This window comes from Chelonoidis abingdonii, chromosome 5, assembly GCF_003597395.2.
Source record: "Chelonoidis abingdonii isolate Lonesome George chromosome 5, CheloAbing_2.0, whole genome shotgun sequence".
Classification (NCBI taxonomy): domain Eukaryota; kingdom Metazoa; phylum Chordata; order Testudines; family Testudinidae; genus Chelonoidis; species Chelonoidis abingdonii.
In genome coordinates, this window is record NC_133773.1 from 13,581,695 (window position 1) to 13,602,400 (window position 20,706).

A 20,706-nucleotide genomic window follows, 5' to 3' on the forward strand; every position below is an offset into this window, starting at 1 on the left:
GCTCTCCAAATGAGATGCAAGATAGTTACTGAGATTAATAAGGGTGTTTGCAGCCGTAGTAAGACTTCTAGTGGTACAGGCAAGTCTTATCTTAGGCAGGAGTTCTGTCCCGCTGTTATCGCGTAAAGCGAAAACCACATATCGTCAAAATTATATCCCCAAGCCCTTTAAATCCCGCCCAGACCTGCAGGCGGAGTTTAAAGGGCTCCACCAGGCTTCCCGCCGCGGCGGGGAGCCCAGTGCAGCCCTTTAAATGCTGGCCCCAGCCCTGCCATCAGAGCTGTGGGCGGGATTTAAAGGGCTCCTCCAGGCTCCCCACCATGGCGGGAAGCCCGGCAAAGCCCTTTAAACCCCCCCCCCCCCACAGCCCCGGCGGCTGGGCCGGAGGGGGGGGGGGCGCATTTAAAGGGCTCCGCCGGGCTTCCCGCCACGGTGGGGAGCCTAGAGGGGCCCTTTAAATCCCACCTGCAGCTTTGGCAGCCGGGCTGGCATTTAAAGGACCTGGAGCTCCAAGGTGGCTGGAACCTCGGGTCCTTTAGTTTGCCACAGGGGCTACCAGCCACCTCTGCAGCTGGGAGCCACCGGGTGATTTAAGGGCCCTGGGACTCCTAGCCACAGCTGGTGCCCCAAGACCTTTAAATATTGAGGCCATGCCCCCCTACTCCGGCAGTATGCGTAAAGTTGAAATCGCGGATGTTACATGCGCGTAAGTTACGAGAGACCTGTACACCGTTGGGATTGTTTGTCAGCTGTCAATATTAGACGCAAGCCAGTAGCTGGGATGAATAAGGATGTTTGAGGATCTTTGGATGGTATGTTTCCAGCGCTGTTTGTCAGTTTGTAAACAACGGTAAACTGCAGAAAGTTAATCATTTAAGGAAGGAAAAATGCAACATGTACATTCTGCAAGCTGAATGAAATAAAAGAGCTGTGTCATCTTTCATGCAACATGTTAACTCCCGGTTCATGCTACCTGTCTTGTGTTGTACAGATCAATGCACAGCCCAACTCTGAGAGTTCAATTTAAGAACACAATCTTGCTAGAGGAACCTAACTGTTACGGCTCACGTTCACAGATTGCTGGGTAAAGAATAACCTCCAGCAGAGAAAAAATGGATTTTCCAAGACAGACTCGGTTTACACCTGCAGCCACCCCGACAAGGGCTTCAATTAACCAACTGCAGGTTTTGTCTAGACATTTGTCAGCATCTTCGGTTTCAGTTGTTTAGCAAGTTCTGTTACTTCAATGACCCCACAGTCCTATGGGCATTTTGTAAAGGTGCCAGTAAGCAGGCTGACAAGTCCATGTGTGCTGCAGGATAGACAACAATTTAAAGCGCAGCTGTAGGCCCCAATTCAGGAAAGCACGTAAGCACATGCTTAACTTTAAGCAGAGAAAAATTGAGTAGGGATGCTTTCCTGAATCGGGGTCCTAAGGATTAAAAAAATCACCACAGAGTTTCATTTCTATTGTTTCTCAATAACTTTCTGTATCAAGCATGCTCTGTCTACAAGTGAAGGAATGTTTACAAGTCTACAAGTCTGTCTAAAAGTGAAGAAAGGTGTCAGAGGAGAAAGGAAATTCATATTTGAGTGCAGCAGTGTTACAAATACCATTACCATAGCACGTTAAAACCACCTTCAGGAACTGATCTTGCAAACAGGTTGAACTAAAATTGTTTGGGCTGACTTGCTACCAATCAGTATGGTTGGGCCATATCTTTGTTTGCATGCATGTGCGAGAGAGAGAGAGAGAGTGTGTGTAAGATGCATCCTGTTCACACTGTCTTGTACAACCATATTAAATTAATGGGGTTTCAAGATCACTCCCAGTATTGCCAACAAGGGTTCAAAAAATTATAAGTCAGATCTCTCCAAAATAATGAAATTTTAAACAAATAAATATTGGGCTCTTTTTATTTGACTCCTGATGTGCTTGTTTATTTATTTAGGGTTTATGTTTTCAAGCTTTTCATTGCTACCATCAGGGCTAGAAACCCTTTTTCCCCCCAAATGAAAAAGTAAGTTGAGTTTCTTCTGTGATCATGCATCTCAAAATAAAAATCAAGAGATTTAGCAACACTGATTCTCGAAACAATTTTTTAATATAGCCTATTTTACAAGGCAGATTGGGTCTTTAATATGAAACTATAGAAGCAAGCAAGAAATCAAGATTTCACATCAGCAATGGAAACAGTCACCAAGGGACTCACATGGGAAGGTCAGAGAGAGGAACTCAGAAGAAACGAGCAGAAAACATTTCAATATGGGTGTGGTGCTATGTACCAAAGAGAAGAGTTTTTAAAATCACATCCTGATGTTTCTTTTTTATGGTGTTAAAGTAATAAATGAACCACAAAACCAAAGTGAAAAGAAATTGGGGCAGATCCTCGACCTGGGTCAACTGTTGTAACTCCATGGAAGTCAACGTAGCTGTGACTGTTTTCACCAGCTGAGGGTCTGGCTCTTGAAATTTAACTAACCAGATCTCATTGGGCTTTTATAGACTTTGTGTCAACTTTTCAGAGTTCTTCCTCCCAGGGTCCCCAGCTTCACATGGTTACAGATAAACTGAACTACATTCCAGCCAGGGTGGAATTTGTTTTCTTTTCATTAAAAATAATAAAAGTTCCATTTCAGTGCTGCAGGAGCATAAACATCACTGTACTATAAATCCTATTGCAGTCAGAATGCCACAGGGGGGTTCTCGGAGAGAGAAAGTGAGTTCTGTTATGTACAGAAACCTGAAACTAGTGCCCTTGTTTTTAAAGTTTTCGCTCTGATGAAACTAGGGTTGGATCTTGGGGACAGGGAATGCTGTTGTCCAAAATACTGCAAACTGGGTTCTCTAAAAAGGAAAGAGAAGAACTTTTTTCACAACCTCTCTCACCTTTGACAGCTGTTACTGTGACTCTAGCTGGGCAAACAGAACAAGCGGCTTTTGCTGACCCACCATGGCTATGTATCAGTTGGCTAAGAGTGTTATCTGGAGAGAGGTACTAAGAGCTGTGTTACTGAAATACCTCTATTCAGAGATCAAATATCTCCCCGTTTGCCCTCAGCATGAAGAGCAAGAGACCCAATCTGCACTAAAATTATTATATCTATGTGTGCAGGGCTTGAGAAATCCACCTCACGGAGGAGGAGAAGGAATCTTTAGCTCAAAGACTGCAGAGCTCTGGGCATGTGCTGTCAACTTCTGCAGAACCAATGGTTCCTTTATAAAACAGAAATTCAGTCCCTAGCCCTTTATGGTCACAAAGAAAACCTCCCAAATACAAACTGACAATAACTGAAGTAGTGCTGTTTTCCTAGGACTGCTGAGACAGACCCAGTGCTGCCGCCGCTACTGTCAGAGGCCACCACTGCAAGCAGTAGAACGTCTTCTGGGGAGCTGTGACATCTCCCTTGAAACAGCAAAGTGGCTGAAGACCAGCTGGGAATGGAGAGTGAACTAGTCTCTCATCCTGAGTGCTTAGATACACAGAAAAACCTAAATTGACTGTTCTAGGTAGAGAGAAACAAGGTGGGCGAGATACAGCTTTTAGAGCACCGACTTCTGTTGATTAGATAGAAGCACATTTGCCTGGTGAGGAAGCCTGATGTCTCTCCTTTACCTGCCCATGCTGTACCTGATCTAGAGAGAGGACTTCAGTATCTAGGCTGTTAAGAGGTAAAATATGGCCGAGAGCAAACACTGCTATGAGAACATTAGCTTTTTCATTCAACAGGACTTGTGCTGTTAAATGCTACCATAAGATATACATGAAATGCATCATGGCTGAGGTAACATTGCTACTAGGACCATAATTTTTTCATATTCTGACTTCTGAGCATTTAAAATTTGCAACCTTAATATTATGAGGTGCCTGTTTTCATATTCTAGATCAGGGGTAGGCAACCTGTGGCACGCGAGCTGATTTTCAGTGACACTCACACTGCCCGGGTCCTGGTTTTAAATGAAGCTTCTTAAACATTTTAAAAACCTTATACAACAATAGTTTTGTTATATATTATAGACTTGTAGAAAGAGACCTTCTAAAAACATTAAAATGTATTACTGGCACGCAAAACCTTAAATCAGAGTGAATAAATGAAGAGTCAGCACTCCATTTCCGAACGGTTGCCGACCCCTGTTCTAGATAGATTTATTTCTAGTGTATTATGAGACACTGGACTATTTTAACTTTTTTGCACAGCTAGGAAGTTGCTTACTTATGTTTTTGCTACACCTTTGTGCCACTTGATCAAGTGATTTCTGTTTATCCATTCAGGCATAACACACAGGAGACTGTTGATCACCACGTATCCAGTCATGCAATGGGAGCAGCACTCAGCTTTACTATCAGGACACTGAAAATAGCCTTTGGCTACTACTGGCAGCTCAGTTTTTTGTATAAATTAAGGGCTCTGCATTGGTGAATTCTTTATGCTGGAAGCAAAAGCTTTGATGAGATTTGTACTAATCAACTGTATCACTGCACCCCTCATCTTGGAATTCTTGTCTGTTTAAGCGTTATTGTCACTACAGTCTCCAGCCAGTTTTCAATTCTTCCGCTGTCTGACTTGTGCCCTTCAGGAACATTCAGAAGTTTAGAGTTGAAAAATAAGCAATTTTGCCAACAACAAACTTCAACAAATAGGAGGTTGCAACAAACAGGATCTGGTGTCAGTGTGTGCATCCCCACGTAGTGGTGTTTGCCCTTCTGCGCTGTATCTATTGCAAAAGGAGGGTTTAAAAACAAGAGTACAGTACTATATGTGCTCTGGAGGAATAAGGAAATTCCCCCAGGTGATAAACAGAGATACTTACAGTGGTTGGGAAATAACGGCTGGTTTTGAATTTCTTCAGGGCCATGGAGCAGGTGTAGGTGCCAAAGAAGAGGATAAAAGACATTAGGGTGATGTCAGGGACGTAGTTGCAGTTGTTGCCCACAAGGTAGCCGCCATATTTCCAGCACTCCTTCTTTGTCAGAGATGACCACTTGATCGTGTTATTGTACTAAAGAGCAAAGAAAATATCCCATGAAGCTGCGCCCTGTTAAATTAACTCTGCTCTTCACTAAAACAGCAGCTGGAACAGAGAGCCCAGAGCTACAACGATATGCTCTGAGGATGAAAGTCTCTGAAGTGGTGTAGCTATTTACTGAGTAGTGAGTGAACATAAACCAGGCAGTAGGGCGGGTGCGTGTGCACAAACAAAAGGCAAATCTGGATTCCCCCTCAGATGTTTAAATTTAAAATGTACAAACCTCTTGAGCGAGAATATCGTCTCATCCCTGTTCTCTCCAGTGAATAAGGAGAACTGCCTCTTTCTCCATTGACAGGGCTTCCAAATCTGCCAATCATTGTCTAGCTTCCTTGTAGCCTGCCTGATCAAGTTGGAAACCAGATGCAGAGTTCTGATGTGCAAGTGGAACAGCTGGCCTGAGACCCAACCTCCACACTCAGATTTAATTTTCTAAAGTTCACTCCCCGCCCACACCACCTAATCAAAACCTATTCCTATCAGAGAAGCCACAACACGCCGGCCTTCTAGCAGAAGAGACCCCATGCACTTCCTCAAAGTGGGCCCCAAGACTGCCTGATGTTGTTCGACAATAGGAGGCTTCCACTTCAGAGCAAGCTCTCGGCAGTAGCAGGTCAGATCCTTCTGTAATGGAGTTATGAGCATCACCTCCATAAAGTTCTTATGTTTCTTTGGTCTGGGTAGAAGTATGTTGAGCTACTGATGCGAAGTCTGATTAATTCTAGGTAACATGTAGCCCTACCCATGAACCAACACACCGGCCTTCACACATTCCTGGTTTTATGTTGAAAACAAAGCTCTAACTCAGTTGTGGGGTCCCTCTATATATTTCACAGAAACCCTCAGTTTCATAGAAACCCTCAGAGCACAAAGTGGCAAGAGAACACCAGACTCCACCACAAAATGCACGTCTTGGTAATCACATTAAATTGCAAAGGACAGAACTGCAAAACAGTTCCCTTACCAGACTTTGTATTGGGCATCGTCAGGCAATCTGAGCCTTGTATTTCTTATGACTCATTTTAACACTGCTGCATCTAGAACTGTTCAGAAAACTGTAGCTGCCAACAATAAAATTGCAACCTCCGTTGAGAAAAGGGGATGCAGGAGTTCACTGATCTTGGTTTAATTACCATTGAAAAATTGAACATAAAAATAAGTTTGCCTACAGCTGGCAAAAAACTTATGGAATTCTTCTCCCAAGTGGAGTTACCCAACACCTGACAGAAAAAAGTGTTCCTCTATTTATATCCATCTCAGAGAGACCCTGACGTTCAGCTCTGCTGTCTGTTGTACCATACATAAAGACCCTGCATGGATTTAGTGGCAATATACAAGATAAAGTTTGACTTTCCTTTTTGGGGCCATTAGAAGAGCACAGTAGTGGAATGTTTCTGTACGGAGTCTTAAGGCATTCCCTGCAGTAATGTTTCAAAGCACCAGCTCACCTGGAACTCTGTACAACTCCTACTGAAAACAAATATTTCCACTGACTTCTGTGGGACTTGAATTGGGCCCTTTTTTATAGTAGCACTGGAAAAGATTCTGCATGTGAGCAAATTTAATTGTGTACACATGAATTCAAATATTTTAAAACAGATAATAAAGTTATAATTCCCAATAAGGAACACAATTTATACTTATAATTACATTATAGACCCCTCATTTCCTTGCATGGTTATATCAGAAAATGACCCATTGCCTAATACTCAGCAGAGTCTATGGAGTTCTCTTCTCTTCTGCTCTCCCTATGTGTACATAATTCTCAGCAATGTCAGTGTGGTGAGAACAAATATGAATGCATAAAGAATGAAGAATGCAAAATGTGTATGTGCATCATCAGAATAAATTTATGAGAAACGGGTGTGGGCAATTTAAAGGGACACTGTCCACTCAAAATACGGTGTTAAACAAAACTAAAATAGTTTCAGGTAGCTACACCAATCCCCGAACCTCCTGCCAATTCTGCAGGGAGTTTACAGTCACATTTTCCTATTTCAAAAACATGTTTTCTGCCCTATGATGCAGAAAAACTCAAATGGAGGAAACTGACTATAACAACAGAAGCAACGAAATGAGCTATATACTAAGTGCAGTTAAATGCACATAGACCACAAACAAACGAAAAGAGAAGACTATTAATCTTTTTAGTTACAGGAATCTTAGATGTTGCTTATTACTATAGTAGTCACAGCATTTTCAGATTGAAATAGGAGATATAATATGATGGCCTTCCCTTAAACAGTCACACAAGGAATCAGGAAAAAAAAAATCAGTTGCTTAGAAGTGGAATACTGAACTAGTGGACAGCCAAAATTGTACTGGAAACCTTGGAGGTATTTTAAAAGTATACGGATTTACGATCCAGAGATGCCTACTGTTGGAAGATACACACATGTAACCACAGTATGTGTCTGTTAGTACTGCATACACTTATATACATGTATCAATATACATCAAGCATGCAACTAAACATTGACCACATATCAAATTGGGTTGGAAGGCTGCTTGTATTACACTGCAGCTTCCTCAGCAAATTTCACCAATCCAGAAAGTTGTAGTTGAACTCGGGTGTAATTTTGCTGACAACGATGGAGGGTGTGGGGAAGGGGGGAGACTATCAGTTATCCACCTGACAAGGTGCTGAGAGAGCAAATGTGGCAGCATTTTCTCTCTCTGAAGCACAAAGAAGCAAAAATGGTTCTCTGTCGACAGGATTTCTCCCTATCCCCCTGGACTGCTTACTTCAAGCCTGGAACAAAAGGGTAAGTGGGTGGGTGTTTTCAGAGCAGGGAGATAAAGACAGAACTAAGATTTTGTGCCTGCCTCCCCACAGGCTGATTCTGAATGTGTATTCCTGGAGTGTTAAACCACTAGGTCTTGGACTCCAGTGGCTTCATAAATGAACAACTCTAGAGCATTAATTGAATGTTTCAAAGAAAATGAGTGTTCGGGTTACGAGACACACAAGGGAAAAAAAATGAAGGTTTCCTCATGAGCCTTTTTCTCATTACCACGTCGTTAAAATAAAACAGACACCCATCATCAGAAGCATTTGCCATTAACTAAATAATCCAAGAGGCAGCACATTTGAAACTGACAGGTACACTGAAGGGCTCTGTACTCTGAAGTACCAGAGCCCGTTCATAGATTTAAAATGGATGGAAAGTTTTTAGACTACTTGGTTGCACTGTCATTACCCAAAGAATCACAATGTTTTATTACAGAGGTTTCCTTTTCCAGCTTTGAGATTAGACCACAAGCACCAAGCGGGTAACACACGGACCAACAAGATGACCTTCCACCGTGGCTGGCTGTCAGTGGAAGTACATTGGTAAGGGTTCTGCACCAGCGGATAAATGAGATATGCCATTTTCTGATACAAGTGGGATGTCAACTCCAGGAAGTACCCTGAAGCTCTCTCACTTTGTCACAGTACATTCAAAGATTCAGCACATTTGCTTCCCAGGCTGTCTACAAGGATTTATAATAGGACTGTTCTTCCCAGTCCTAACGTGGTCACGTGCCCCTAACAATTTGTTTTGTTCTAAAACTATAAGGAAGCTTAGTGCTTGAGGGAAAACACTGAGTTGGTCCTGGAGTTATTTCTCTACATTGGCAGATGCAAAGAAACAGGTATTAATCCCTGGGGCCAGTGTCCAACTCCCCTGGGCTGGGAGTGCTACCGAAGCAGCTTGTTCAGCTCCCGTAGGGAGAGCGAGCCTGATGTCTCTCTCTCTGGCTGATTCAGGAGAGATGCTGATCAGCTCTGAAGGGAGCACCGGCCAGTCCTACTTAGTTGCAGGAAGGATGTTAGTATGTGGGTCTTTAAGGGAGGGGGTATATGGTGCTGTGGACCCTGTCCCACAGAAGAACAGCTGGAAATATGAGCTGCTGGGTTATTTGCACCGGCTTCCTCTTCTGAACTGGGCTTTTTTTTTTTTTTATATCTTCACCCTCCTAAATTAATCAGTCACTTTCCCCTTATGCACTTCTCCAGCCTTTCCCCAAGCCTGAAAATCGAATGCAAACTCCACAAATAGCGAGAAGAGCTGTCCTTCTTAACGAAACCGAAGTAGCAACTGGCATTCTTTTCCTGACAGGCGGCCTCCAGAGCCTTGACAGGTAGTATTGTACTAGCACTTGGGGCTGCTCATCATTTCTAAAAGCATCATTTACTATGAAGGGAAGCTGAACAATTAGGACCTAATTTTCAGTCCCAGTGAAAGAGCGGAACTCAGCTGCTGAAGTACCACAGTGACTGCACATAGGCACAGTAACAAAATCATACAAGACTAAAGGACATACCAGGAAGGCAGCATAGTCCAGTGCACAGGGCAACTAGCTGGTAATCAGGAGACTTAGCTTCTATTCCTGGCTCTGCTATCAACCAGCTGGGTATCCTTGGGCAGGTCACTTGGACTCTGTCTCCTCCCCTCCACACACCCTTTGTCTTGTCTAGTTAAGACTGTAAACACCTTAGAGCAGGGACTGTCTCTTACTAGGTGTTTGTACAGTGCCTAGCATAACAAAGCTTCAGTTTCAGCTGAGGCCTCTTGGTGTTACTACAAATAAACAAAAATAATAATAAAGAAAACCCAGCCAGCAGCTCTGCATTCTTAGGTTAAATTTCCTGTTTTAAACCCCAACTTCGTCTTCATTCAGGAAAACCAAACAAAAGTTTGAAGCCACCAAGTTCTATTTCTTTTCTCCTTCTCTTCCAGAAGTTTGCCTCCCAGGTGAGCTCTCATGTGCCCAAACTACAGCAAATTAAAGTTTGTAATGAGAGAACTAGTACAGCAGTCCATGTTAACATCTTTAGAACCACAGGCCTGATCAGATCTGCGTGGGAAGGTCCCTCCAGCCACCAGGAGTCCATGGGCCTCATGGGCACAAGTGCTGACCTACACAGTCATAGACTCATAGCAGATCAGGGTTGGAAGAGACCTCAGGAGGTCATCTAGTACAAACCCCTGCTCAAAGCAGGACCAACCCCAATCACAAGGATGAGGTCTACTGTTTTGCAAGTAATTAACAATACTACAGCATTAATGTTGGTACTATGATGCTGTTCCCTAGTAGGGCAAAAGTAACACCACTGTGAGGATATTAATGGTGTCCAAATGGTATCTATAGCACCACAGGAGAGCATGGCACCAAGACATCACAGACAACCTCCCTCCCCCAAAGTTTTTAAGATCTAAGATGGACAATAAACATACAGCAGCAAGGAAGAGGGAAGTGACATGAAATCATGCAGCTCAAATTGTTTAAGTCTGCACACATCTCGTGAGTTCCACTAGCGTTTCAGATTTTGGGGGGATCCAGAATTATAATATATTTTGTAAAATTAGGCATCTATCCTCCTATGCCAGCACTGCTAGCAACTGAAAAGGCTGCTGAAAGAAGTGAGCATATCTCTGTGGGCAAACCACAAAACATGCATGCATCCGACAAAGTGGATATTCACCCACGAAAGCTCGTGCTCCAATATGTCTGTTAGTCTATAAGGGGCCACTGGATTCTTTGCTGCACATACCATAGGTGCACAAATGGCACTACAGGTAAGAGGAATACTTAAAATAAAACTCAGTTGTAAAGTACTGGATATGCTGCATCATGGTTATGGGAGAGAAAGTAAGATGGTAAGCTCACCTACACCTGTGCCACCTTTTTCCATGCACGGCCACAGTCACAAACAGCAGGTGATACATCACATGTTCCCAAGGCAAGACTGGACAAACAATGTAGCAGTAACTATCCAGTATGGGATTGTGCTTTGATTATTTTTAATAAAAGGAGGAATAACCCCCTCTGGCTCTTTGCAATGGGACTAGAACACTGCTTAGAAACCGCCCCTCTATTTTTAATCCATTTTTTGGAGTAAAAGCGTCAATAGTGCAGAGGTGCCAATCTATTCCAAACACACAATTGAACAGCACACTGAGGTTTCCAATGCTGGCTTTCCTGTAAGCCTCACCTACCTTCTCAGCAGAGGAACTGGTCAGCCAATCAACTGACACCGCTGTTGTCTCATTAAATATTGAACTATTATCTGAAAGAGAAGACAGAAAATGAAGCGTTGTGAAAGTGGCGTTTAAACAGCTAAGAATGGGAACAAATTTAAGATGTTAAAAAAACCTATCGTCATTTATTAAAGTAGTAGCAAATAATATTTGCTGTCATCTTAGCTCAAGTGAAAACAGCCAAAAGCAATGTTTACAAATGACCCACAAGTCCTGAGGGTTTGCCTGCCTGCTAAAGTTAGCTTGAGTTAGTCCATTCACTCAGATTACGCCATTGGAGCTGCCTAGCTCAAGTGAGAGCAACCAGATGGCAAAATGACACTGGAGAGCGACACAGAATGATTTAATTAGCTTCTAAGAGCAACTGGGTTAGCAGCTGATGAGTTGTTGTAACTGGAGCTCTTGCATCCTCACAGCATGAGAAGTTTGAGCATCGGCAGCACTCCAACTTCAACACCTCCCCTAGTCCCCATGCCAGGACAGCTTGAGCTTAAAGCACTCCTGAATCTGAGACACAAATTTGTGAGAGTGGGGACTGAATAGGCATCAAGTTAGAGGGAAAATTCAGGTTATAGCTTGCGCTAACATTTCAGTGAAGACACATCCTAAAAAACATAGCATCATAAGAAACCTCAATAACACTTCATAATTAAACCTGTATGACTGCTTTTGGCATTGACAGTAAAATAATAAAAGTAATCACAATGGATTACTTTGCTATTCAAATGACAAGACTATGCTACTTGACTGGTATTTCACTGTAAACTCAGAATTCATAAATGCCCATTTTTTCCAAATTTAAACCTCTTGGCTACATGACATGATAAAACTTTTAAAGTCAAACCACCAAATAAAGGAGCAGTTGATAATATTAGCCAGCAGCTTAGTAAATACACATACTCACAACTCTCACTGTGCCACAGATATACCCTACCCTATGAACTTTACCGCTGTAGCATTACAAGTCAGTTAGGTTTTTAAGGTTCATTTAGCCAGGGGACTGGGCCTGAAAGTGATACTTTCCAATCATGTTTCTGTGTTTTGCAAAACCCAAATAAATACTTTTATCATCAATAATATTTCAGTTACATTAAAATAGCGCATAGCATAAATCATACTGCATTAGAGAAATTAAACAGGTATGATTTTGTTTTATAGAACTATGATAGCAAGGTGGATTATATAACTAATGGGATATATTTAAATTTAGAGAAGATTTCCAGTTCTACAACAAGTGAGTTATCCTCCTTTTCCTTGCGAAGATGTCATGTATTCCTCCCCTAAAATTCTATTTCAGATTTTGCAACCGGATTTCCATCAGGATCATATTTCATCCCTATTGATATGGGCCTGGCATGGAAACATGTTTGTATCTCAAATTCAAACCTATGTGGTAGTGGAGATGAAATGCAGTCATGAAAAATATACCAATCAAGAAATGTGAGTGAGGATTTGGGCATGAATACATGAAACGTTTCCCTCCACCAACAACAGCACTACAGAGTATGCAGTAAATGCCTCTTCTGGCATTGTTTCAGGCACTCCAGTTCCTTTTTCATCATCTCCAGTCATGTCAAAATCCTATGGGCAGACCTGACATACCAGGTAAAAGGTCTATTACACAGAATAGTTTGTTCCTCCTGAGCAGACACACACAAGGAGGTAAAGTCCAACAATTACCACTGCACTGTCCTAAGATGAAGGCCAGCACTGAAGGACTGCACTGAACTGAAACCAAGAAGTTATAATGTAAGCCTGAAGTCCGCTCCACCACTCAGCAACCTCTCCCCTCTTCACAGCACACACTCTTCATTATCTACTCAGGTTTCATTCCTGAAGGACTTCTCTACCTCTCTATTTGTTGTGCTCATCACTGAGGTATTGGGAAGCGTTACAAAAATTTACAAAGCCAGCACCATCTAAAAGCAACATGTTGCATTTCTTTCCTCTACTCCCTCCTATCCCTGAATACATAGCAAAGGATTGTCTTTGTTCTGTTTCCTCCAGGATTCTTGTTCAGCCGCACTTCTTTCTTTCCTATTGCCTCCCCTGAGGTGGTAGTTGTGGGGAAACGCTACATTCAAGAGATGGGTCTCACAATGAGTCTGGAACGTGGTAAAATTCAATTCAAGGCTATTCTAATCTCTAGTAGCAGCTGTGGGCCAACCATAGAAAAACCCCTATTCCCTGCTTTCGCCATTCTCACTTTCCACGTTTACAGTTCTCTTGTTCCTGATGATTGCAGTTGTTGTGGTACTAGTAAGACCTCACTGTTATTGGAGAGATGTTGCTGGAGATAACTTGGACCCAAGGCTATTGGACGGCTGGAAGAGCCAAACCAGGAAATTGAATTAAATCCAAATTTCTGTGGCAGTCAGTGCAGTCTGAAGCATGAGAGTGGTCGTGTTCATGGCTCCATGTAATGCTAAGCATGCAGGCAGACACACGCTGAACTAACTGGAGCCTCCTCAAAGCAGCCCCACTCATTCCCAGATTCAGGGCATTGCAATAATCAAGCGAGGAGTTCGTGAGCAGCATAGGTGAGTTGTGGTCAGGGCCACGTCAGTCAAGATGGAATGAAGCTTCACGGCTAGCCATAGAGGGAAGGAGCCTTTTTTGCCCAGCAACAGAGTCCAGAAGAGCAGTAAAGTTGAACATGGCCTTGACAATCGGGGGGGGAAGCACAGGAGCATCACGGCCAGCCCAGCTTCCTTTCCTCCAGGAACTGAACGGGTATTTTTAAGCAACACCTCCCGCTCTCCCCCACTCCGCCCAACCCCTAAATTACATACTGGGGCACATTTTCTCTATAATAGCCAGACTGGTCGAGTGTGCAGATCAAGCTCTTGAAGGGAAGTTCTCATGTATGGGGACATGCAGTGACTCCAGGGTACCAAAAATCCTGTTCACAATTTCAACAGCTTTGTTTTGACTTAATGTGTGCCTTCTTTCTCTGTCCCCTAGAACAAGGCCAATCATGCTTGTGGTGAGAGACGTCTCTCTATCCTCCATCGTGAAGGTAAGCATGGTATGCCCATGTTTCAGTACCACCATATGGGGAAAATTTCCATAGAAGAGATGTCACTTGGAACATAATGCAACCTGCTCACCTAAAATTAGTCCATGTTTGGCACTAACTGAACAGAGCACAGGCACCATGAGGCATTAGCTATATGTGCTGAAGGCAAAACTCTAGGATGAGAGCATCTAAACATCAGTTACCCCATCAACTGACTGACAGGGGCATCTCTAATCAAACTCCAAGTTGCGTTAGTTTAAAAAGGTGGGGGGAATCTTTTGTGGCCATAAGCATATGTAGAAGAGTACCAGGATGGTGAAGGAGAAAAATCAATGACAATGAAACTTCTTGTGAGCTCTTTGCAGGCAACGCCCTACCAAAAGGCCTGAGACGCAATTCTATGGAAATCTTGTTCCGTGGCCTTCTGAAACTGCCATGTGCAGAGCAGGATGTAATAACTTACAACACAAACAGAGCGCTGGTTCAACAGCTCTGGAGCCAAATCTTAATTGCAACAAGAACAAAAACAACTGAAAGTATAAATCTCAGCATGAGCAAAGACCTCTCTCTCACCATCAGCTGAGCTGACTACTTACAGAGTCAATAAAACCTTACCTGAACCTACTTTACAAAAACAAAACTCACAATACCAGTCACTGGCAATTTATCACCCTCTTGTATTTTCACACCCAGGAAGATTTGATATGTTCTATATCAGGGGTAGGCAACCTACGGCACGGGTCAGCGTAAGCTGATTTTTAGTGGCACTCACACTGCCCGGGTCCTGGCCACCAGTCCAAAGGGCTCTGCATTTTAATATAATTTTAAATGAAGCTTCTTAAACATTCTGAAACCTCATTTATTTTACATACAACAATAATTTAGTTATATATTATAGACTTATAGAAAAAGATCATCTAAAAACATTAAAATGTATTACTGACACGTGAAACCTTAAATTAGAGTGAATAAATGAAGATTCGGCACACCAATTCTGACAGGTTGCCGACCCCTGTTCTATATGTATAGGAAAGAACACAGGGAAGAGATCACCTACTCTGGAGTTACACAAAATTCCCTAGAAATAGGAATGTCTTTTAGCTAATCTGCCATTTGTCTTTTTATTCCATCTTCTGATGCTTAAGGTAAAGTTGGGGGACTGAGTTTTTTGCTGACAATAAAACAAAGTATTATAATAGGTGTCCTAGTCCTGCTTATGATACTTTCTGCCATGAGGCTTTACAGCCCTGAGATGTGTTCTGAAGACACTGATAGTATCACCAGGATTCCAAGTTACTCTGGGCCATGGTCTGATTGCCTTGCTCATGTTGAGTTGCACCTTCCCCCTTAGACTGAATTTGGAGGAACTTCCTGCAGAGTAAGGGCTGGTCTACACTTAAAACTTACGCTGGCAAAGCTACATTGCCCACGGGTGTGAAAAATCCGCTTACCTAACTCCCTGCGTAGACTCTGCATGAGTGAGAGGCACAATCTGCTGCTTTGGGGCATGACTCACCTTTGCCCTTCACCCTGTACAGTCACTGATGCAGGGCAGAGTGGGTGCAAAATGCTACAAAATCATAATGGGAGCATTTTACAACTATGTTGTGCCGGTACAAGTGACTGCACAAGGTGCAGGACAATAAAGAGCCAGGCCTTTTACATTTAATGAGCCTCGTGGAATAGTGTGAATCCAACAACCATATACACATAGGTTCTCAGAGTAAAGAAAAACTAGATAAGCACATTTCTAGATCTTCAAAAACCACTGAGTGTCCTGGCCCTTCCTGTTCTTCATGTCTCCTCTCAACAACAGCCCCACTGTGGGTTTTCAGCTCACTTCACCCATGACTGCGCTGCTTTTCACTTTCACTTAGTATTAAAAGATACTAAGCAGGGAGGTTTACAGTAACCTGGGGTTCATTTTTGCAACAGAAAAAGGAACAGCGAAAGAGGTGCAAAGCTTAGGGAAAGCACAACTGAAAGCCGAGACAGCATCAAGTGTTCCTCAAAACACACTATGCATCTGTGACCATGCCACCTTTTGCCTTTTTAACCTACCCTTTCTGTGTTACATAAAGACTAAATAAGAGGATTAAACACCTTTCAGTGGGAGTCATTTATTACAAATTTTAAAAGAAAGCAGACACTGATTAAAGGAAGGATGATTACGGAGTTGTTTTAGCAGGTATTAGTAATGCTGTCTAGAGGAAAATGCTGTTAGGGGTTGTTACAGAAGGGAACCCTGGGTTAGGACTTGGGCTTGCTCTCTCCTCTGTTATTGACTAGCCAAGGAGTCTTGGTTGAGGCCCTTACGGGCAGATCCTACCACTTTAATTCTCATTAAATAGCACCTTATGGGTAGTCACACTGAAATCAATGGGATCGTTTACAAAGTAAGATACCATAAGGCTGGCAGAAACTGATCTTGAATCTCTCTGTAGTCAACTTCACTGGTAAAATGCATATCAATACTACCAGTTGAAGCCTAGGATGGTAAGCAATAAAATGCCTATCACGTGCTTCAGAGAAGCAAGGAAGTATTGGAATTCTATTTGCACAAAATTAAAGTTTTAAATCTCACCCCTATTTTTTTCCATTTCCAAAAGGCTCCTCTTTTCAAATTACTGTGGGTCCATTTTCAATGCCCTTCACTCTCACTGAATAGCACCTTACTCCACATGTCGCCCTGCTGACTTCAGCGCAACTGCTAGCAATGTAAAGTGTTACTCGTTTTAGGCATCAGGGTCTGCCGCCGTGAGACTACAGGCACTATTGTCATACGTATTGAGAGACCTGGAAAGATTAGGTTTTACTGGTAAACATTGATAATGTCAATTTCATCATAGACCTCTACGCTACACTCCACAGCCTTTCCCCACTGCTAGAGACTTTCTCTGTGGTGGTGAAGGGCTCTAGCTGAAGAAAGACAGCGGGACACATCTAAAAATAATGGCATAGATGGAGAGACAGACATGGCTCTGGCAGGTAGAGAGCTGTGTCGGGTCCGTACTCAAGCACATACTTCAGGCATGTCGTTACTCCCATATGCTGCGCCTCATGGTCTCCGTAGCTGTATTAACCTGTGCTAGAGGCACTGCACCTCTAAGTACGCTGCACGCTGCTGAAAGAAGCACATAGTGCAGACATACCCATGACCAGAAAAAAAAATATTTCCACCGATCATCAAAATTTGCAGATAAGCCAAGTGAAAAAAATGCGGCTTGAGAACTTATTAGAATTTGATGTAAGGATATTGACTTTGCATATGTTAACATGTGATGTTGACAATTTGTTTTAATGCTTATCAAGCTTTAACTTTCTGAATCTGAACATTTAGTATCATTAATTATCTCAGCTCCCTATTGTATGACCCCTCCATAATTTCCCACAACTGTGAGAATGAAAAAAATCAATAAGAATTGAAAAAAATCAATATTGATATTAGTCAAAATTATAAAAGAAATTAAAGATGAATTCTTCCTAGCCTACATATTAACTTTTCTCAAACAGAAAAGCCAGTTGACTTGGAAAGCCCCTGAGTAGCATTAAGAGAAAACTAAACAAACAATCTATTGTTTGTCACTGCTTATTTATTACGAGGTGGCCTATTGACAGAAATTCTGTCCCGGGGATTTCAGGGGAAGCAAGGGTATTGGACCAGATCCAGCCTTTGCACAGCATGTTCCCCTCTTGATTCCAAGGCACACATCTCCAGCAATGCTATACAGTTGTGTGTCTTTCACAGGTGATCCAGAACAGCAATATAAAATAGTTTGAACTACTCAAGCTAGTGTGTTCAAACGATTAACAGAGTCAAGTACAAATGAAATTCAGCAGGATAGTGTATCACACTGCATGTAGCATGCAGATCTACAGATATTGTGGTTAAAAAGAAGCAGTTTCTTTTGTACAAAACCATTTATGCTTTAAATAGTACAACGGGTCTGAATACATATAACTTCAAGTCACATGCAGCTCTCTGAATACGGCACACTGGGGGCAAGTCAGTGCTTTTACTATGAACAAACCCTGAGAAACTGCAGTGACGCATTTTGTGGCTTTGCCTTTAATCATCATTGGTTTTTAAGCATGCCCACCCCCGAAAAGTCAACAATGAGAGACAGAGTGGAAGCAAACTACAGGAGGCTGCACCTTGAAAACGTGCTATTTCCTTCCTGGTGCTTCCCTGCCCACACCCCCATGATTTTGCTGCTGCACTGACTGTGGAGCTGCAGGGGAAAGGTTTCTCCTAGTAACCACAATGAGCTGCTGAGTTGGAAAACTATTCATTTAAATGCAAACGTATTCCAGTTTTTTTTTAAAAACAGACTCAAAAGAAAAGAGAATGCTCTCTTTAGCACACACACGTTTGAGAGAGAGAAAAAAACACATCAATTTAAGGCTTTTGAAAGGTGCCAACTGGCCAGCATCAAGACTGAAGTACTAAACAAGCTATTTAATAAATGGGATATGGCCAGTGGAAACCTCCCTGCTAATGCACCTCAGACCCAGCCCAAAGGCCCAGCTACACAGATAAGAGTAGCACAGCTGGCATGCCCACTTCAGCTGAGACTACCTAAAAGGGTGACAGTTAATGCCATTGCGATGGGCGATTTGTCATGTGACACTGTTTTCCAGGAACATGACTTGCAAATTACTTTCCCAGCTTGCTCTGAGCCTAGCATAAAACCTGGAGCAGATTATTTTCTTCTTCCTTCCAGATGATGTTTCTTCTTTCCATTGTTCACATATGGGAAATTTCTCCAGTCCTTCCTCCACACTCTGTTAACCTTTGAATCACAAGATTTGTTCCACTCAACACTCCAGCAAAAAGCCTGTGACACAGTGGTCCTTCAGGTACTCTAGATTTCCCAGCAGGTATATGCAGGAGTGAGCAGCGCTGCTCGAGTGGCTCCTGTTATTCTCAGCTGTGAGATCCCAGATTATATTGAGATTGCTCAGCAGCCCTGAGAGCACTCTGATGGGGGTTACCACAGGTGCCATCTTGTCACCCTTTTCGTTCAAGGTTTAGATGGGGCTATTAGGGGAGGGAAGCAAGGAACATCAGGAGCAGGGTTTTGGTGACCCCCAATTTTGTGGCTCCAATCTCAACTGATCCAGCAGGCGTGTTGAAGTCACTGATCCCATGTGTAGAAGAATATGGCTGAGAACTAGCAAACTGAGGCAACACTGGCAGATTTGGAGAATCAACCAGAAGCTATGGCAGGGATTACATCTTGGCGAAGGGGCAGTGCCTGATGTTTGTACCAAAGTTCAGAATTTGCAGGTCTGACTGAACTATGGACGGCATGTAGACAACCACATTACAGCCATGGTCAGGACTGGCTGTATGCCTGGGCAGAACGGTAAGGCCATATCTTTCTGATGCAGATCTTGGTAATGTCGTCCAGGTGTTTACATGGACTGATGTGCAAATCTGGAGAAAATTCCAAGATTGTCCCTTGAATAAGGAATGTGCTAACGCTAGTTATGGGGAAAGGTGGTTTGTTCATGAGATTTTCTAATTCTTTTCCTATAATTTTGCTTCCTGGTTCAAAATGTTGCAATCTCCCTGTGTGCAGTTGCTCAGTCGTCATTACATACCATCCTGGTGCTGAAAAACAAGTAATCTGCCAGTTAAAATATTATTTACTGAAGGACCACATTCTTTTGCTAGGAATGCACATTGGGATGAAAGACCTGGTTTTTATTGTTATAAGAATACGCTGGCCATAAAAACAATTGGATTCCTTCAAAATAATGTCTCCGTTTTCTCCCAAGGAGCATTAAGGTTATAGGACTGGATTTTCAGAGGTGCCTAAGGGAGTTAGATACCCAACTTCCACTGGAAGTCAATAGAGGTTAGATTCCTAATTCCTTTAGAAGTTTTGGAAAATCCTACTTATAGCTCGTTCTGACTGGTGTAATGTGGAGAACACTCTTCTAGCTATGGGCTAGTTCTGGCTAGCTTGTGTGTGCTCGTGGAGACACAGGACTGCTTCCAAGACAATCAGAAAGGGAAGCATGGTGCCTGGCGGCAGGCAGACAGAGCCAGAGGTCTGTTTCCCCTACACAGCAGGGTGGCACAAGGGGCGGGGAATATGCAACATCTCTTAAATAAGTGTAGCAGCTTGTGGGTTCCTCTGTGCACCGAGAGTGCAAGAAAACATGGAGAGGTATCTGACAAAGTTTTTATAGACACTGTTTAGTGCACCGGGATTTCAGACCTAATTATCAGTGTGAATTCAGTGCTCCTAACAATACTGAACATGGAAGCATGGGATCAAGCCAGACAGAGGGCCCGATTCGCTGTTGTGAAGCGAATCAGGCTCACAGTATCGACTCCTACACACCAGCCCTTCCCCAAGATGTGAGACTGCCGAACGACGCAGTGAGTTTAGGGTGTGCACCAAAGTATAAGGGCTAGGATGAGACCACATGCACACAGCCACTCGTGAATTAAACAAGGCCTGAATTTCACCAGAGGCTGGTGTGGAAATCTCTCTAGGGGGTGATGTGAGCAACAGCAAACTACAGTTGTCCTCAAAGACCAGTAATTCATTTATTCTGCCTTTTCCGCTACAATAAATATATGGTTACAATGTAAACAAGGTGAAATGGAAATTCTA

General features: G+C 42.8%; 1 protein-coding gene across 7 annotated transcripts in view; it reads right to left on the reverse strand.

The window, feature by feature from the left end:
* SLC4A4 (solute carrier family 4 member 4) overlaps nt 1-20,706 on the reverse strand; it is a 242,866-nt gene that overhangs the window by 27,913 nt on the left and 194,247 nt on the right. For all 7 annotated transcript variants that reach the window (XM_032768082.2, XM_032768077.2, XM_032768080.2 and 4 more), the window contains 2 exons: nt 11,014-11,084; nt 4,814-5,002 (listed from right to left, as the gene is read on the reverse strand). In XM_032768082.2, the coding sequence (XP_032623973.1) occupies nt 4,814-5,002; nt 11,014-11,084 (260 nt within the window). The remainder of the gene's footprint in view (nt 1-4,813; nt 5,003-11,013; nt 11,085-20,706) is intronic.